Here is a 17,678-nt window from a genome sequence, read left to right as displayed (position 1 = left end):
ATTAGTGACCATTTTCTACCTGATTTATAATGAACTTCCTAACAAGAATAATAGAGTTCACAAACTATCTTAATAGATACAGTTTTATTCAAAATTTTATAGAACAGAGCCCGTAGTCTTTTCCTGTCTACAATTTGGAGACACAAAAACCTCTGAAACAAAGAGTTTATTCATAGATTTGTGGCAGACTTATCTGTCAACAAACCGTAACTTACTTGAGGCTATTTATAGTCTTTTCGCATCCCACTTATAGTAATGTTAATGTTAATACAGAAACATTAATGTGTTTGATTATTCCTGGCTGTGTCAAACCCTTCTGATAGTATTGTGTACCATACTCCTGTCTGTAATTGGAAAGGTTCTGAATTCTGTAATTTATCTGGTCCCCAGGATTTGGGGTAAGGGATTTTGGAATGAATGGATATCTGGCTCACCCAACCATGTCCTCACTGGCCCTAATTCTACTCTCTCCAGAGCCACCCATATAAATCCAATTTCTTCTCCATGTAATGAATCTTTTTATTTTACACCGTCCAATAAGTCTGTCTGTCTGTCTTTCTTTTTATTTATTTATTTATTTATTTTAATTTTTATTGAATCAAAATTGATTATACATATTTTGGGGGTTCAACATTGAGATATGTTGTTCAAATCAATATTACTAGCATGTATATTGTGACAAATCATAATTTTTCTTTATGCTGCTTGTCCCAACTCTCCCCATCCCCTGTTACGTCCCCCACCACCCTCTAATTGCCTTAGGTTTCTTCTCTCCTTCTGAAAGAATAATGGTTACTCTGTTGATTTGTTGCCTAGATGATCTGACCAATGCTGCGAGGTGTGATCGGGTCCCCCAATATTATCATAGAGCAGATGCTTCTTCTGTCACTCTGGAATGGGGTTTGTGGAGAGAGACAGCCTATTCTTTTCTTTATCTCTGCTGGTGACTCTCCTTGTGTCAATGCACTCCAGTGGCTGGCAGACCGTCTGCGTGGTGGTTGTGGCATCTAGTCACAAGAGACTTGGGATTTGAGATTGTGGAGGACGTGTGCTAGCTGGCCTTTCTTCTAGATTTTTCAGATTAGATCTCCAGAAACAGCCCAGCTACGTGAAGTGTTTGTCAGTTTCCCTGTTCTCAGAAACACCTTCACCAAGTTCACATTGAACCGAATTCTCAGTTTGAGAATCTATGTTTAAAAAAAAAAATTGGTCACCAAAAAACCTCTGTATTTTTAGACTTGTATTGACTGCAATTCATATCCCTAATTTGGAGAACCATATCAAAAATCCCTCCTAGAAATTAGAGTCAGGAAAGCATAGTCGTGGTTTTGTCTTCTCCAGATGGTTCTCACCTGATTTCCTTTTTCTAAGATCAATACTATAGCCCATGTGTTTCCATTACTACGTTTGCCAAAAAAGAGTTCAAAATGCGTCCAATGATATAACTTCTCCCAAGTATCTGAGAAAATGCACACACCCACTTTCTCTTTTTAAAAGAATTGTGTGAACTGACACATTTTATATTGTCAGAGTTGTAAAAGATTCAGTCTTTTAGAATAAAATGATCCTAAATAAATAGAAATAATTATAATAATAAATATAAATAAATGAAATTAATATAAATGTATATATAAAATATAAAAATATGTAGTATATAATAAATATAAATACTATATTGATATAAAAAAGTGAGTAAATAAAATTAAAAGGGGAAGATATTGATGACTGCAGATTCATTAAACAATACAAATGTTGTGTTAGTTGGTTTTTAAATTTTCCCAGACATTATGCTCCACTCCAGGTCCAGGGTTCCCAACATGTGGTTCCCAGACAAGCATTGTCATTATCCCCTGGGGACTTGTTAGAAATGCACATTGTTGGCTCTTACTCTGGACCTACTGATCATGGGAGCAGGAACCAGCGATCTGCATTTTCACAAGTGCTCGGATGCGTCCTATGACACCTAAGTTTAGGGACCATCATTGTAGGTCTTGGATAATGGAAAGATGAATGCAGCACGAAACGCCAGCCGTACTTTCACCCAGGTCCCTGCCTTGCTATTTGTCTGCCTTCCTCCTGCATCCCTGCCTGCTCCCCTTTTGTCTTTCCCACTTGTGTGTGCATCACGAGGGACAATGCAGTGTGGTGGGACAGCTAAAGCTATGGCGGTAGACGGTCTGTGTTTGCCTGGATTTGAACTTCAAGTCTACCACAAAGTGGTGTGTGACCCTGAGCAAGTAATTTGGCCATTTTAAATTTCAGTTTCCTCATCTGAAAAAGTTGGGTAACAGCATCCCCCTTATGAGGTTACAAGATTTGAGGGAGACAATATCTGCAACCCTCTTAGCCCAGCGCCTGGCACATCATAAGCTCTCTCTGCTAGCTGCTGTTGTGATGAGCCAGGCAGTGTGCTGGGCACTGGACACAGAGAGGAAAGGGTATCTCTGCCTTCAAGGAGCTCACATTACAGTGGAGACATCATTTTTATACGTGCATTCTGTGGAAGCTCTCTAAACGGGAAAAGAGATTTAACTCGGGAAATAAATCGCAGATAACCTATTCCCGTCTACTTTCCATTATAGGAGTTTACAGTACTCATAGCTCGACAATAAGCCCATGATTTTGTACCCTTTTGAGTGCTTGGGTGACATGGAGAGAGTGCAGTCTCTGAAGTCCACCAGGTCTGGATTCTCTTCGCATTCTTCTGTAGTGTGACCTCAGGAACTTCTCTGAGCCCCAGGCTCCTCGTCTCCACAGTAGGGTGGTGGTTAAATGAGGTGGTGCACCTGAAATGCCCATGGTCTCTGGCTCAGCACAGGCTCACTGCTAATGTTGGTTTTCTTCCAATAAAAAAGTTACCCAGTCATTTTTGGAGCAACTATGATTGCTAGGACGTTGTTCCCTGTTTTCAGATTAAAACAATCTCTACGTACAATCTTCCAGTTGATTGTGCTTCAACCCTCCTCAATGTGATGCTCTTTAGAAAAGGAAATGACCATATAAAAATTCACCATTGTCTTCTTTGAGCGTGTTCACTGTAATTCATCTATGTGTTCCCTCGTGCTGTTCCACAGACATCCCAGGAGAAATTCTTTAAATGCTTAATTGAAATGAAGATATATTACATTAATGTCATTTATCTTCCCACTAACCTAGGAGTTAAACCTTAGGAGGCTAGTTTGACATGATTTCATGTGGAATCCTTACAGTCCCCTAAAGATCGTAATTTTCTACACAAAATTAGTTCCTCTATAAGATGAAACTATGATATCCTAAACTATTTCCTAACTTTAAATTTTATGTAAAGTCACTCTAAACTAAATTGTCATTTACAGATGAAATTATGGCAGTAAATCAGTAAACTCAAAGGTCAAGTTAAGTAAAATCCTGGGTCTTTTATCCAACATGTGAATTGGACATCCAGATTCATTGTTGAAGAATTCATGGAAGAAGGAGACAAAAACAAGAGCTTTAGATCTCATCTAGTTATTTGCCAGAATTTATCCCTGTGATTTTTTTATTTTAGCTTGATCATAATTTCCCTGTGCGTCATCATTCATCCCTTGAGTCAGCTATTTTTCAAACATTTATTGAATACTCACGTGCATGAGGTTTAATATCACACCCTGAGAATGTGAAGATGACTATACATGACCCTTCAACCCAAGGAACTTGCTATTCGGCAAAGCAAAGAGACAAACAATTAGCCATAAGTCTCTTTAAAATAAAAATCTGAATAAAATTATGTGAAAATATAGAGGATCGCATGGGTAAGCCTGCCTGGAGAGTCAGATGCACTTGCTATAGGAAGCTCACCTTGAGCTTAACTTGCAGAACCCAGGGGAGAGCACAGGAGGAGGAAAAGAGGATAGGCAGTCCCAGGGGATCAGATTTAACAAGGACCTCCCATAGGGTGGGGGCGGTTCTGTGTTGTTGGAGCCCAGGGAACACTGTAGAGAATAAGGGGAACTTGGGGAAGCTGGAGCCAGACTGTAATTGGCCTTGTATATGTCACTGAGGAACTTAGACAGTTTTTTCCTGGCAAATGACAAAGTGGCTCACGTGACCCTGATGTCTGTGAAGGATGGAGTAGACTTCACATGTGGAGGCCAGTCTGTAGGGTGTGGCAGTGGTTCAGGTGACATGAGTAGGCTTGGAAAACAGCCAGCAACAGTGGAGTTAGGTTGGGACAGATTTTAAAATCATTACTAAGCAATAATTAATAACAGAACTTGTTAACAATTCACACATGCATGGAGGGGGTGGTGCAGAGGGAGCGAAAGGATTCAGAGCTTCGCTGGGGAGCCTGGTGAACAGTTATGAATGCTGTGAAAGGTTATGCTCGTAACCAGGGCCCTGGTGGGTGACAGGGAAGAGCTTGGAGGAAAGGGCAAAGCTAGAGGTGTCGATCTGAACGTCTTAAGCATAGAAATGATAGTGGAATTACAAAGTCGAGATTTCCTACAGATACTATGAATCAAGATTAGAGTCCTGGGGATAGAGGGTGATAATATTTGAGGGGAAGTTTAATACATAAGCAGCAGAAGAGATTCAGGAAGCATGTCCAGAAAGATAGTTGGAAAACTCAGAAGTTCTCTGAAGACCGAAGGATAAGAGAGTTTAAAGGATTAAGGGCGAGTTAAGCACTGCAGAGTCATTACCATGGTGGACGGTAAAGACTAGAAAGCATCTGGTGAATTTCCAGTTAGGGAAGTGTTTTCAGCTCTTTGAGCAAACAGTGCAAGGCAGATGTAAATGGCGATTGGTGTATGTGTGTGTGATTTTGTTTTGTTTTAAAATGAGGGCACAGCAGCGTTCACCCATACTTATCTACAGCCATTTCAAATCAGGGGGAAAGACTGTCATTTCTGAGGCAGGCGACCCAAGAGTTATAACGTTCTGCATCCTACAGAGTCTTAGACCATCATCAGAGACTCGGGCTCTGGGGAGTTAATTTGATGGTTTGAATGTGTTTCTTATGAATACACGATCCTCTCATCTCTTTTCACCCACATACACCCCACAAAAACAGCTTCAGGAAGCATCGATGCCTGTGATATCTGCTTACTGACTTCACATTCATGGAGGAACACGTGTGTGGATTTGAGAACATAAGTGTAGAACCTGTGTATGGAATCGTGAGGGAATCCCAGGATTTGGACCATGAACGTGCCTCATGGTTCACCTCCTGCAGTTGACAGAAGTGGCACCTTGCCTCGTGTGTCACTGTGAAGTGAGGTGGCACAATGTGTGGGAGCGTCTGTGCCACCGCCAGAGCCAGTGACAGGACAGACCTCTCTGGGCCAGGTGACACAGGGTCCTTCTTCCCACTCATGTCCCTCACTGGGCCTCATGCCCATTATTCCCGCAGAGGTGACCTTCATGTCAAGCAGCTCCAGGTGTCTTTAAGCTTGGCTTTCTGGGTGTCCGGAGCAGCTCTAGGCTCATTTAATTGCTGTCCCTAACCCCCTGAGGCACAAACGCAGCATCTTCTCTGCGAAGTCAGAGAGTCTCAGTGACAAGTTCAGAAATATGTGCCTGAGGGATGCAGGTTCCTTTCACTTGAGATAGTGATAAGTGGCATTTGGGTTGATTTTGTCTCCATTATATCTCAAGAGTTTTGTGAGTTTTTCTGTGCATATCTTAAGTCATTGAGGTTAGAAAGGAGAGAAACTGAGCCAGGAATACACTTCCTCAAACCCCCTTCAATTCCACAGGCACCTGATACCTGCTATGTCTTTACCTGGAGAGTCCCAGAACTCCAGAGCTGCCCTGCTGTGGCCTTGCCTGGAGCCCCCCGTTCTCCCTTTCCCCTCGTGTGAGAGAGAGTGTGTGTGTGTGTGTGTGTGTCTGTTGTGTGTGTGTGTCTTTCCTTTCTCTTCTAGGTAAAAAACATTAGATTTCTAGGCAGACATGACGGTGCTGTGTTCTTGTGAAGAACACTGTGAGCTGGTGTCAATGGCAATTATGTCTGCTCTTGGCTTATTGTTGGAAGACACACCTCTACTGTGTCAGGACCTCAGACATGTGACATGCCAGCTCCACACCGCATGGAAATCTCTCACAGGCCGGGGGTCTCCAGGGAAGAATGGGGCTACTCCCAGCAAGCCGAGCTGGAGCCAGCAGGAAATGAATCCGCCTGCCACAGGCACTTAAGCCAGATTATGAAGGTTTAGCGGCAGGAATGTGGCTCCCTTTCCCATTCGATTTAATGATGAGCCCACATATGTTTTCTTGATGAGATCAGAGCTAGCTCAGCATTTGGTCTAGAAGGTGGATGAAGATTATTCTGCCTGTGGGCTGCATGACTTTTTTTCTTGGTATAAGTGCCTGAGTGTATCTCCTTCATTCATCTCACAAACTGTTTTTAAACTGAGTCATACTGAATTTTTTGTGTATGTTTGCCCGACAGTAAATGTGTCTGGGGATGGGAGGGAGAGTGTAGAGAAAAATACATCTTTATTAGTAGAGAAATGAGAAACCACTCGTTGTTGAGAATAACCCTAGTGTAAATAAGCCCAGTTACACTGAGTACAAAACTTGAGACAATTTTCATTTGTTTTCAAAAATACCAAAATAATAATAGGAACTTCACACTAGTTTTAAACTCTATGATAAAAAGTAGTTTTAATTTTCTCATTTCTGTCTTCTCTGATATTGTAAAGCTTTGAAATATTCTGATTCCCCTGGGCTCATATTTTCTTTGCTTAATGACTTACTTCTAAGCTTAATATCCTAAAACCAAATGAGGCTGTTCCCACTTAGAATATTTACACATAAGGAATAAAAATTCATCTAAGTGTGTAGAAATTTATTTAGGTTACATTTACAACTTAATTTTTTTAAAAGATGCATTTAGTATAAGGACTTTTTAACAAAGTAAATTTAAACTTAATCTCTAATACTTAAAAATGTTTTATTTTCATCTGGCCGTTTTTACCTAAGGCCTTGAAAATTGTTTCAACTGAGGGATAACATATTCACATTCCTCACCAAATGCATGCCACCTTCTCCTGCAGGCAGTTCTGTGTACCACTCATTACAGATTGTCATTACCAATGAGTGGTGTCACCCTTCTTTACCTCGATAAGCTTGAACGTCAGGTTTTACATTCATTTCAGCATTACTTTCTGGCCTTGTGGACCCTGCTGACTAAGCAGGTTGGATGGTGCAGTATGAGATATGCAATATCTTAGAATCTTATGCTCTTCAAAATTTAGAGCTGTGGTCCCCTGCATGTCTGTAAGTCAGACCTCTAGCCTCCCCAGCCTTCCAAACGCAGCAGTAAACTCTGAAGTGGGAATTGGGGTGGGGGTGGGGAGAAGCCCTGTGGCAGCTAAAATGATTGCCTGCTAGTCCAGGAACTCTATTAGTTTAGCTAGAACTAAACTTAGAGTCTCATTGCTCCATGTGAGACATTTAAATTAGCTTAATTATCTGTTTTCTCTTCTGGAGAAGACATATTTAAAGGAGATGGATTTTCTACTTGAGGCAGGCATGCTGACTCCGGTGAGAAGTGATCACAGGCTGCCACCCTAGGAGCAAACAGAAAAGGGGAACAGTACACCCAAAGCCAGGAGAGTACAGAGTGGGGGGTCGGCACGTGGACCAGCTGCCTTACAGTCATGCACGTAAGAAGCGGAGGCATGAAGCAGAAAGCCAGCATGAACTTCCACCTGCAGTAGTGTGGGGACCCCTTGGCAGCAGCAGAAGGACTGTGCATGGTTCTGGAAGCTCAGCGTGGGGTTTCTTGACTCTCACTCAGCATTTGCACCTGCTCTTCTCTGTGTCATCCTCCTCTTCTTCCATCCTCAGTCCCATTTTCTCTTCCAAGAAAGCCTGAACAGTTAAGCTCTATCAGTTAGGCAGGCTCAGCTGTCAACCTGCTCCTGAAGGTTTCCAAAACCCCTGCCTTCCAAACCCAGGAGACTTCTCTAGACACAGTTGCACCCGTACAAACCTAGGTCACTGCCCTTAGCTGTCATGTACTTGGTTACATGTCTGTCTCCTATTAGACATTGGATTTAATTGTATTTATAAAAACTGAACTCTGCCCAGTGCCCGAGCTGGAGTTGTTGCTCTGTAAGTGATTGTCGAGTGGATGGATGAGCTCAAAGATCTCCTGAAGCCTTCCTGATGCAAATTCTCTTCAGTTTCCATAACCTCTGACATAAGGAAGGCCTGGATTTGTGGTTTGTTTTTGTGTGAAATTAGATATGTTTGTATTAGACTCAGCTTCCTGAGATCCTTACAAAAAATGTGTTTTGAGAACAAAATAAATAGGATAGGGAGAAAATTAAGATTCTTCAGAGCCCAAATACTTGTGAAGTACTTTTTTGTGTGTAATGCCACAAAATACTTTAAAGAGTTCCAAGTAAATTTAAGAGCAAATCTACTGGATTTTGGCTAAGTGATAAAAAAAAGCTTCGTTAATTCCCTGTCCACGTACTTCAACTTTAGTTTACTGGTCGCTGTTTCAGAGGAAGAAGGGGACTCTGCAATCCTTAGTTTGTTATAAAGAAAATGTTTCTGTCTTCAAATGTGTAGAGGAAGGATTAATGGCAATTTATGGCTTGGGTAGAAAGTAATAAAAGTGGTGACAATGGAGCATCTCCTAAGCTGTCATCCTTTTCTGGAGTTACTACCAACTTGCCAACAGGCATTTATGTCCAGGAGGAATTACTTTCATTTGCCAGGCTTCAGTGTAACTATAACATGTCCTGTAGCTGCTGCACTGGATCGTTTGTATCATTATGTTGTTTACAAAGAGGGGTTTGTTCAGTTGTATAGGAGATAAATCATGTTATCAGATCACTTGCCTCAGGACTCAAGGAACATATTTATAATTCATTTCTTTCAGGAAGTTAGGCTGCAAGATCTACATAAAATGTATTTTAAGATCAAGCCTGACTACTTCTTATTTTCTTCAGAAATAGTCCATTTTTAATTCCCAAGGAAAAAATCCAATAATAAAATAACCAATAGGTTATCTTCCTTCTTACAGCACCCCTTTTTATTAACATCACCCCAATTTACAGATTTCTTACTGTTGGTTTAATTAGAACAATCATAACCTTTTAAACTATACCTCTGGTAAACTATACCTCCGGAAAATCCAACACCGTTTTCCTTTGAGAGTGGGTGTAACAAGAAATCTTGGGAACAACAAAAGAGTACTGCTCGCTCTGTCGTTGCTGTTACCAATTAATTGATGATTGGTTCCCATACTTGATGAAGCTCAATTTTTAGAAACTGACCAGGTATTCACTGCATGATTTTTAGACATGGGTAAGTGTGGTGTAGAAAGTAAATGTAAAACGATTTTAAATAAGCATGTGAATTGTATATGATATCCTTTAATTGTCTTATTGCTTCTGATTTGTGAAATGGTGCCAATCCTATGTATGTAATACAGCCAGTCTCAGTACTCCAACCTGAAAATGAGGGGTGGGGGTATTTATTTACTTTATTGTACGTGAGATTCCTTTAATGCAGGATAAAATGTATATATCCTCAGCACAGAAATACTGATGTGTTTGTTTACTATTTCATTCAATCAGTCTTTGATTCCAAGTAAAGAACCCCTGGATGAATAAGCCTCTATAGCTCTAATAGTCTGTGCTTTTAAATCAAATGTCACATAACGTTCCTGTGTATGTGGTATTATTTTCTCCAGTAATTCAAATTCTAAGTGACTTGGGGCTTGCTCACCTATTATAAGGTGGATTGCAGTGATCTATGTGGATTTTGTTTAAATACATGTTGTCTTCTTCCCACTCAGGGTGAAAGAAGCTGAAGAGGTGTGTAGACAGAAAAAGGGAAAATCACTTTATAAAATAAAACCAAGGCATGACTCTGGAATTGTAAGTATTTAACTTTCCTGGTTTTTAACTTGTGATTTGCTTTGACTGTTAAACCTGCTTTCACAATATATACAAACTCACACAACATCTTAATTATTTTACTCTAAGTTTGGGTGAAGTTTCTGACTTCAGGAATCTCCTTTTTTTTTATGCCTTTAATCAGGCCCAGAAGCTAAGAGAATCCCAATATTGAGTATTTGAAACTTAAGAATTAAAACCCATCGGGCCAGCCCGTGGCTCACTTGGGAGAGTGTGGTGCTGATAACACCAAGGCCACGGGTTCGGATCCCATATAGGGATGGCCGGTTGCTCACTGGGTGAGCGTGGTGCTGACAACACCAAGTCAAGGGTTAAGATCCCCTTACCGGTCATTTAAAAACAAAAAAAAGAATTAAAACCCATCTACTAAGGGTATGCATATATATGGATATGTATGTGTTGGTTGGGGTGGGGGCAGGAGGCCATCTGTCACTATCTTCACTGCTCATGGAGCCCGGCACAGGGCTACACTTGAGCCCACAATGACCTTTATTATAGCATTAGCTCCGCTGGGATCTAAAGCATAGTGGGAAATGCCAAGTGTGGTGGTGTGCTTTGCCCAGGGTGCTCAGACCTAGTTCATATCCACAAATGTCTGTATAAAGTTGACTGCTTGACGGTTGTCAGTCCATAGACTGAGGGTGACAAGCTAATGTAAATTTCCTCCTTGCCCACTCCCTCCTTTAAAATAAAACACCAAGGTGTACAACCCGGGAGGGGAGGCCTTGGTTAAAATGACCAGGGTTTGTGATACGGTAGATGTTTTGTTGAATGTTTGGATGGGTCATCACTTGGTACCACAGTGTAAGCAAATGGTGCTGTTTTAAATGCAGAGTTGAGTTAGGCCTTAAAGTAGAAGCATTTTGAATTACATTAGTCTAACGTAATCTAAATGGAAAAGACTTTAAAATCATCCCAATTGAGATATGATTGAATAGCCCTATTTAGAGAAATGTAGGAATTATATCTTCGTTTACAAGCTATTTTCCCTTTGGTTTCTCAGTATCAAAATGAATCTTATCTAACAACAGGACATTTTTTGCTCTTTTCTGATTGAAGTTCAATCCTAAAACTGTATTGAATGAGGAAGAACAATTATTAGTTAACCTCCATCGTGTCATTACAGGCACAGAAGAGAATTAAAGCGATTGGCATGATGTGAAGCGGCCGATGCAGTTTCACGTTCGTGTGTTTGCACACAGGACTGACCATGAGAAGGGCGCACTGTGCCCTTTCATGCCTCTTAGAAGTTAAATTTTAAAAACTTTTCTTTCCTCAAAAATGTTTGGTGATTTCTTTCTGAACAAAAATTTGAATGGATAAAACAGATTCTACTTATATTCTTTTCCTTTATGAGTTGGTGGACCTTTAACCTTTTCCCAGAGAATTTCATCCAAATGAAAAGTTCTTTGGGGTCTACTCCAAACTTCCTTTATCTGGAGTTCTTCTTTCTAACTGTAACTCTCATCTGGTGTGTTTATTTTCAGAAAGCAAAGATAAGCATGAAAACCTGAACAACAAAAAGCAGAATGAAAATGAATCATTACAGTGAATTCCACAAAATCCAGCTGTCCTGAGGGTGGGAAGGAAACTCTATCGTTCTGATCACTTTTCTTCTTGACCTCGTGCAGCATCTTTGTGTTTTCTAGTCAGTTCACTGATTGCTGAATTTTACTGTTTATTCATATCATAATGCAAAAGCAGTAGACAAGTGGAGATTTTGACACCTTTTCTTTTTGTAAAAGTTTATGGTATTTACCGATAGACCAAAACAGCATGTAAAAGAAGCAGTATCTGCGTTGATTCTGAACATGCTAAACATTAACCTTAGATTTACTTTTGTGAGAATATTTCTTGTCACAGCAAAAACACTTCCTTTCTACTGACAACCAGTACTCACTATCACTGTATTTAGATTTATGGGTAAAATGTTCTTCCTGGTGAATGTTTGTATCAGTTTCACATATACATATAAATTTTCTATTTTAAAATTTAAGTACCTTAATCGATGCTTTCCCAACTTTTGGGTTGCTTTTCATAACCATATATTTGTTAAAGAATATTATCTTTTTTTTTTTTTTAACTCTAGCCAGATAATGAATAGAAGAAAACACAGCAAAAGAAAAACCCTGTCTTATAAATTATTCAGTATAGGCAGGAATCAGATTTTTAAGGATTTTTATTTTTTTGAAATCAGAACATATCCTTTGAGACCCTATGAAGAGCTAATGTGCAGCAGAGGTAAATTAAACTGAAGGTGGCCTTTCTGTGACTTTTACACTTCACAAAGAAAATTTCACTTGGTGTTTTGAAAGAACTAAAATAAATATGCTGAAAAATTACCAAAAATGACTATCAGCCAAAAGAAAAAGAAAAATATGTAAAGCTTTTGGATGGATTGGAATCTACCTAGAAATTGTTAAATAAATATATCTGCCTGAGTATTTTGACATGATTGGGGTGGTCTTTATGTGTTACAGAAGGTGATTAAAGCTGTAAAATGAGAATGGACTGATACATTATCTGAAGGTGCCTAGGAAAGGATTTTATTTTACTTTGAGGGGGAAAAGATAAATCTCCCACTCTTTCTGTAAGTACTTTAAAATCAGCTCATGTTACATTGTGGCAGTTTGTCTAACATTAATAATTTTTTAGAAACTGCTTTTAATGGTGTTTGTTGGGAGTTATGGTTGTGGATAAAGGGGAGAGTTTGTTGCTATTGCAAACCAATTACGTGAAGCAACTTAAAAAGAAAAACAATGTCCTAGAGCATAACTATGTTTGTATTTATGTAAAGTAAGTGGTCTCTTACCTTTTAGTTTCTAGTGCAAATAAACAGTAGTGGTTCTTCCTGTTGTCGTTCTGAAGTCTTCCTGTCCCCAGTCCCTCTAATGTGTATATCACCAGTCTTTAATGAAATGATAGGGCATTTAACAGAAGATTCGCTATGTGCAATACTGTATTTAGTGTTTCTATTTCAATTTTTATAGGATGTTAATTTATATGAAAATAAAGGGAAAAATAAAAGAGTTCTGTGTCTGGTGTATACAGATTGTGGACGGACACTTGCAAAATCCAGCCATCATATTTAACTTGGAGGGCGGGGGAGGGAAAGGATGAAAAATCAGTTAGGCTACACATTCACATGCGTGTTCTATACTTTATTAGCATTTTCTGCAGACTGGAGTGGTCTGTCTTTGACAATAGAATGCATATTCAAAGACGACAAGCTTCTCGCTTTTTCCCTGTTTTGTCCCAGCCACTGTGTGCCAACTAGGAGAAGTTAAATAGACCTTTGTTAAATGCTCTGTAAATGATTATTTTAACTCTATTTTAAATGGGATGAGAATGATGACACGTGTGAAAAGAAAGCATCCCATGTACTAAGCCATCTTCTCCCAGTCACCCACCCCAAGCCCTCTGTGGCACTGGAAATTTGCAGTCATATCTTGGCTTGGTTCTGTAACACAGTACCCATGATGGGGAAAGATAAGACAGGATCAAGACCAGACTGGTGGGGCTGCTGGGAAGGAGGGATTTTTCATCTCTTCCACCCACGAGTCCGTGAAGAGCTGGGCCTGATGCTCAGCTACGCTTTGCCTCTCTCCCAGCTGGCTGAACAGTATAGCCCTGTGTTCTGCCTGCATCTTGGCTCCCATCACATCGTCATGCTACAAAGACACCAGGCAGTGACGGACGCTCTCTGTGATCAGGAAGTAGACTCTGGAGGAAGAGGGAGATTCCCAGTTATGGACGACTCCCTCAAAAATCATGATGAGCCTCCAGTCAAAACAGCAGTCGCCTGGGCCTCAGATTTGTTTGTTTTTCAGACAACCCTTCCTGAGTGGCTGGAGAGTGCAGTGTGCTGGGCAGCAGCTCAAGAGACCAGGATCACTGTCACACCATCACCGCAACACCCCAGCCCACTGGCACTGTGACCTCATTCACTCAAATCCACCTGCTTCTCTCATTCCATTTTTGCCCTAAAAAAGTCGATTTACCTGAATTTTTGAGGGTTCCCGGGTGGCAGTAGCACACAGATGTGTGGTTTTGATGTAGGCTGGAACAATGTGAGATCTTTTCACCCAGGCAGGTTGAGTCTCAGCTTTGCTCATTGAAATTTGTGTTCTGTGCAAATTATTCAAATTTCTGAGTGCCATTTCTTCATCTTTGAAATCAGGATTGAAATGTTCACTCTCTCGCAGAGTTGCAGTTTCAAGGGAATGGTAAATACTGTATTGGTTTGGCTATGGACATAATCTGTTAGGTTGATTGGACCACATCAGTTTGTCTCAACAGGAAGGCCCCTGCAGTGAACAAAGAGAGGAGGAAGTGGACACTTGGGCACACTCTCTGTGCCCCCTTGTCATATTCTTTTTGGTTTGCAGGAGATCCACCTTAAGCTTTATATGGGGAAAAGGGTGGATATTTTCTTGGTCAACCAAGCACGAAAGTAAAGGAATGCAAATATGAACTTGAGGAAGCAATTATAGTCACAATAGAATCAAAAGTAAGATACCTAGAAAGAAGTTTAAAAGCAGAACTGTAAACTTGAGGTGCTGGCCAGTTCCTTCACCCAGTGGAACATGGTGCTCATAATACCACGGTCAAGGATATGGATCCAAAAAGTGAATAAAAGGGGGTTGGGGGGTGGGGGTGTAAACCTGAACACTGAAAACAATATATGGCTAATATGGAAACACTTAGGTATCATCCCTGAGCCACCTCTCCTTGATTCTAAGGACTTTACCTTAATATGGTAATTGTATTCTTAGACTTTATCGTATTAGAAGTGGGCTCAGGGTGAGGGCTGCCATCTACATGTGTATTAGTCTCCATTTTTATGGATAGAAAACTGAGACCCACAAAGAGAGAGAATGTTGGACCACACCTAGAGGGTGAAATATAACTGATATCCCCACCACCACCCCTGGCAATCATCCTGTATTTAAAGGATCCCCAGATACCATATGAATAATTGTTGAAGAGAGTCATGGGATCTAGGATTTCAAGGAAGGGGGCCTAAAGATTCTAAACTCTGAGATGAGAAGGCTTTGGGAATATAAATGCTAAGTTCCCTGGATCTGCAAAAGAGAGTCACTGAGGGACAATTGTAGAATCAGAAGAAATAGGAATATGAACTGGGCAGGACATACATCAGGAAAAGGGGGAACCAGGGATAGGTCTTAGGCAAGAGTCCAATCTCTCACAGGCCCCATCTACTAATCCCCAATTGTGGAGGATATTGATCTTACGAGATAAAAATAAAACATGTATTTCACAGGGCCAAAGCCTTAGCTTAGAAGGACCAAAGTCCTTAGTTTAAGCCAAAGCCTGAAGCTCAGGAGGACCAAAGTCCTGTAGTGTAGAGGACTAAAGTCCTTAGTTGAAGAGGCCAGAGCCTCTAGTTTAGAAGCCAAAGCCCAACTCTTTAGGAAAACACACAGAAATGCTAAGATTGGAAAAGACCAGAGGATTTTCACAGGACTAAAGCCTTTGATGTAGATAAGAGAATTGAAGCACAGCAAAAAGTGATTGCTCTGGGGGCATTTGCCCTTGGTGAAGCTAAACCTAAATGATGGGAAAGTATGTGAGCTAAAATCTCCAAGGATATTCTGCTAGTTAGTGCTTGGGCAACATTCCACATCTCACCTTAAGCTGTTTCTTTGCGTTTCTTGGAGAGCTAAGCACTATGGTTATTGTCTCCCTGTTTCTTTTTGTACATCACATAGCTTAGTTTTATAACTCCTTTTGATGGTAAATTGCTTAAACTATTTTAAGTTACACTTGCTTTAATGAAGACTGTCATGTAGCCAGTTTGTTTATGTTTTCACTATGATTGATCAACCACCTGTTTTTCTTCTGTAAGTTTCTTGTCCTTACAATTAAAACTAAAGCAAAACCTGACTTGGGGCTGTGCCTGGGCTCTCATCTCTTGAAGGAGTTTTCCCTGGGTGCGGTCCCTTCAGGCTTCCATTGCCAGAATACATGAGCTCTGGGTAATCTTTTGCATCTCCGTCACTCTGCAAGGATAGTGACATGCAATCTCCACCCTTCTTTCCCCCTGCCCACATTCTAGCACTAAAGTCCACATGAATCCCAAATATTCAAGCCTGGCATTTCCCTATTTGAAGAGAAAATTCAGTGAAACAGAAACTTTGAGATATCCTAGTACAGATCTCCTTGCCTAGTTTGCTGCACAATCTAGTGATGAAAAGGCAAACTTCGGGTCCATCACGCACACACACACACACATGCACACACACAGACACACGCAACCCTAAAAAGAGATAAGTATTAAGATTTGATTGATAGATACAGAGATGGATTGATGGAATCTGGCTGTTTCTGGGCAAATATGTATCAGATATTGCCAGTGTAAACTGGCACAAGGATTATCGACTATATCTACCCTATTTTATTTCATGATACATACTAGACCAGTTTTCCCAACTGTGGAATACAATCCAGCCAAACTCATGAATTAGACTAAGGATGTGAAAAAGCCATCTTTTAATGGCTTCGAAGAGTTACCTCGTTCATTTCTTGCTAACAAATTTAGTGTAAAATAGAGACATGATTTTTTCATGCTTAAAAATGCATCTCAAGAAAAATAGACGTGGATTCTATAACAGCTATACCTATGTGAGAACTAAAAACCATAAACTTACTTATTAATATCATTGACTGGCCCACATTCCCACAATGTCCCAGATTGTCAAACCAAGACTGAATGAAAAATGAGAATGCCACGTCGCTGTCACTAGGACACAGATCAGTCCTGATCCATCAGGTCCTGGTCTCCTGGTAACAGTGAGGCAGGACAGAAGAGGGACATGCCCCAGGGAGGCTGCCCCATGAACAGTCAGGCTAAATAAACATTCGCCACCTCCGGGTTTAGCAGTTAACGAACCCACAACGAACTAAGACCTGCTAACAGCAGCTTAAACACCCTTCCCAAACAGGAAACAAAATCAGGAAGACCACAACCCCTGCGCACCAAAAAGAAACAAACCTATGTACAAATAACCGAGGATATATCTTCCAGACGTGGCGCTAGACCGAAAAGGGCAAACTTAAGGGAACACTGAGCCCTGTGCATGAGCTTTTCCTTCACAGCCCCTCACTGTGCATGCAAGGACGCAAAGAGCCTGCACCAGCAGGAAGCACCGGAACACCCTCTTCCTCCCCCTTTCCTTGAATATTTCTCCCCTAATTAAGATAGAGACCCTTCCTCTCACAGGAATCAAGATATAATCCGTCTCCCAGAAAAACCACAGCGCTCCTGACGCGCACACTCCTGCAGGAACTTTCCCTTTGCAATGAACTTTGAATGGGAAGGTGACTCCGCCGTGTGGACGTGGAGTTATTGTGGGTTCCCGACGGGATTCTTCCTCGGAGAAATCCAAGAACCTGCGTCTCCAACATCAACAGGACTCCCTGCTGGGAAAAGAAACAAAATTTTCTCTTTTGGTTCCTAAAGAAGGGCCGGAGTATCTGCGGGAAATGAGGGCTCCCAGTCCAATGACGTCCCAAGGGCGGGGCTGGAAAACGTCCTTCGTGCTTCTTCTGCGCATGTGCCGCTCCGCTCATTCTGCCCTCTGGGAAATGTAGTTTTGGCCTCCAATGACGTCACCAGCACGGGACAGGGACGGGCTGTTCCGGTTTTCAGCTGCGCATGTGCGGCTCCGGCCACTTCCGCCATATTTACCCGGGGACTCTGGCTCTACTTCCTTCCGCCTCTGCTCCGGGGAGTCTCTCGTCTGTGAAGGTGGT

At 41.1% G+C, this 17,678-nt stretch overlaps 1 protein-coding gene across 1 annotated transcript in view; it reads left to right on the top strand.

Annotated features, from left to right (window-relative positions):
• The window catches only part of FMN2 (formin 2), a 268,229-nt gene extending 256,813 nt beyond the window's left edge, over positions 1–11,416 (top strand). The window contains exons 17-18 of the mRNA XM_063082920.1: positions 9,782–9,863; positions 11,390–11,416. Of these exons, the coding sequence (XP_062938990.1) occupies positions 9,782–9,863; positions 11,390–11,416 (109 nt within the window). The remainder of the gene's footprint in view (positions 1–9,781; positions 9,864–11,389) is intronic.
• Positions 11,417–17,678: the final 6,262 nt, after the last annotated feature.

This window comes from Cynocephalus volans, chromosome 18 (genome assembly GCF_027409185.1).
Source record: "Cynocephalus volans isolate mCynVol1 chromosome 18, mCynVol1.pri, whole genome shotgun sequence".
NCBI classification, from domain to species: Eukaryota; Metazoa; Chordata; class Mammalia; order Dermoptera; family Cynocephalidae; genus Cynocephalus; species Cynocephalus volans.
This window is presented reverse-complemented; position numbering and strand designations above follow the sequence as displayed.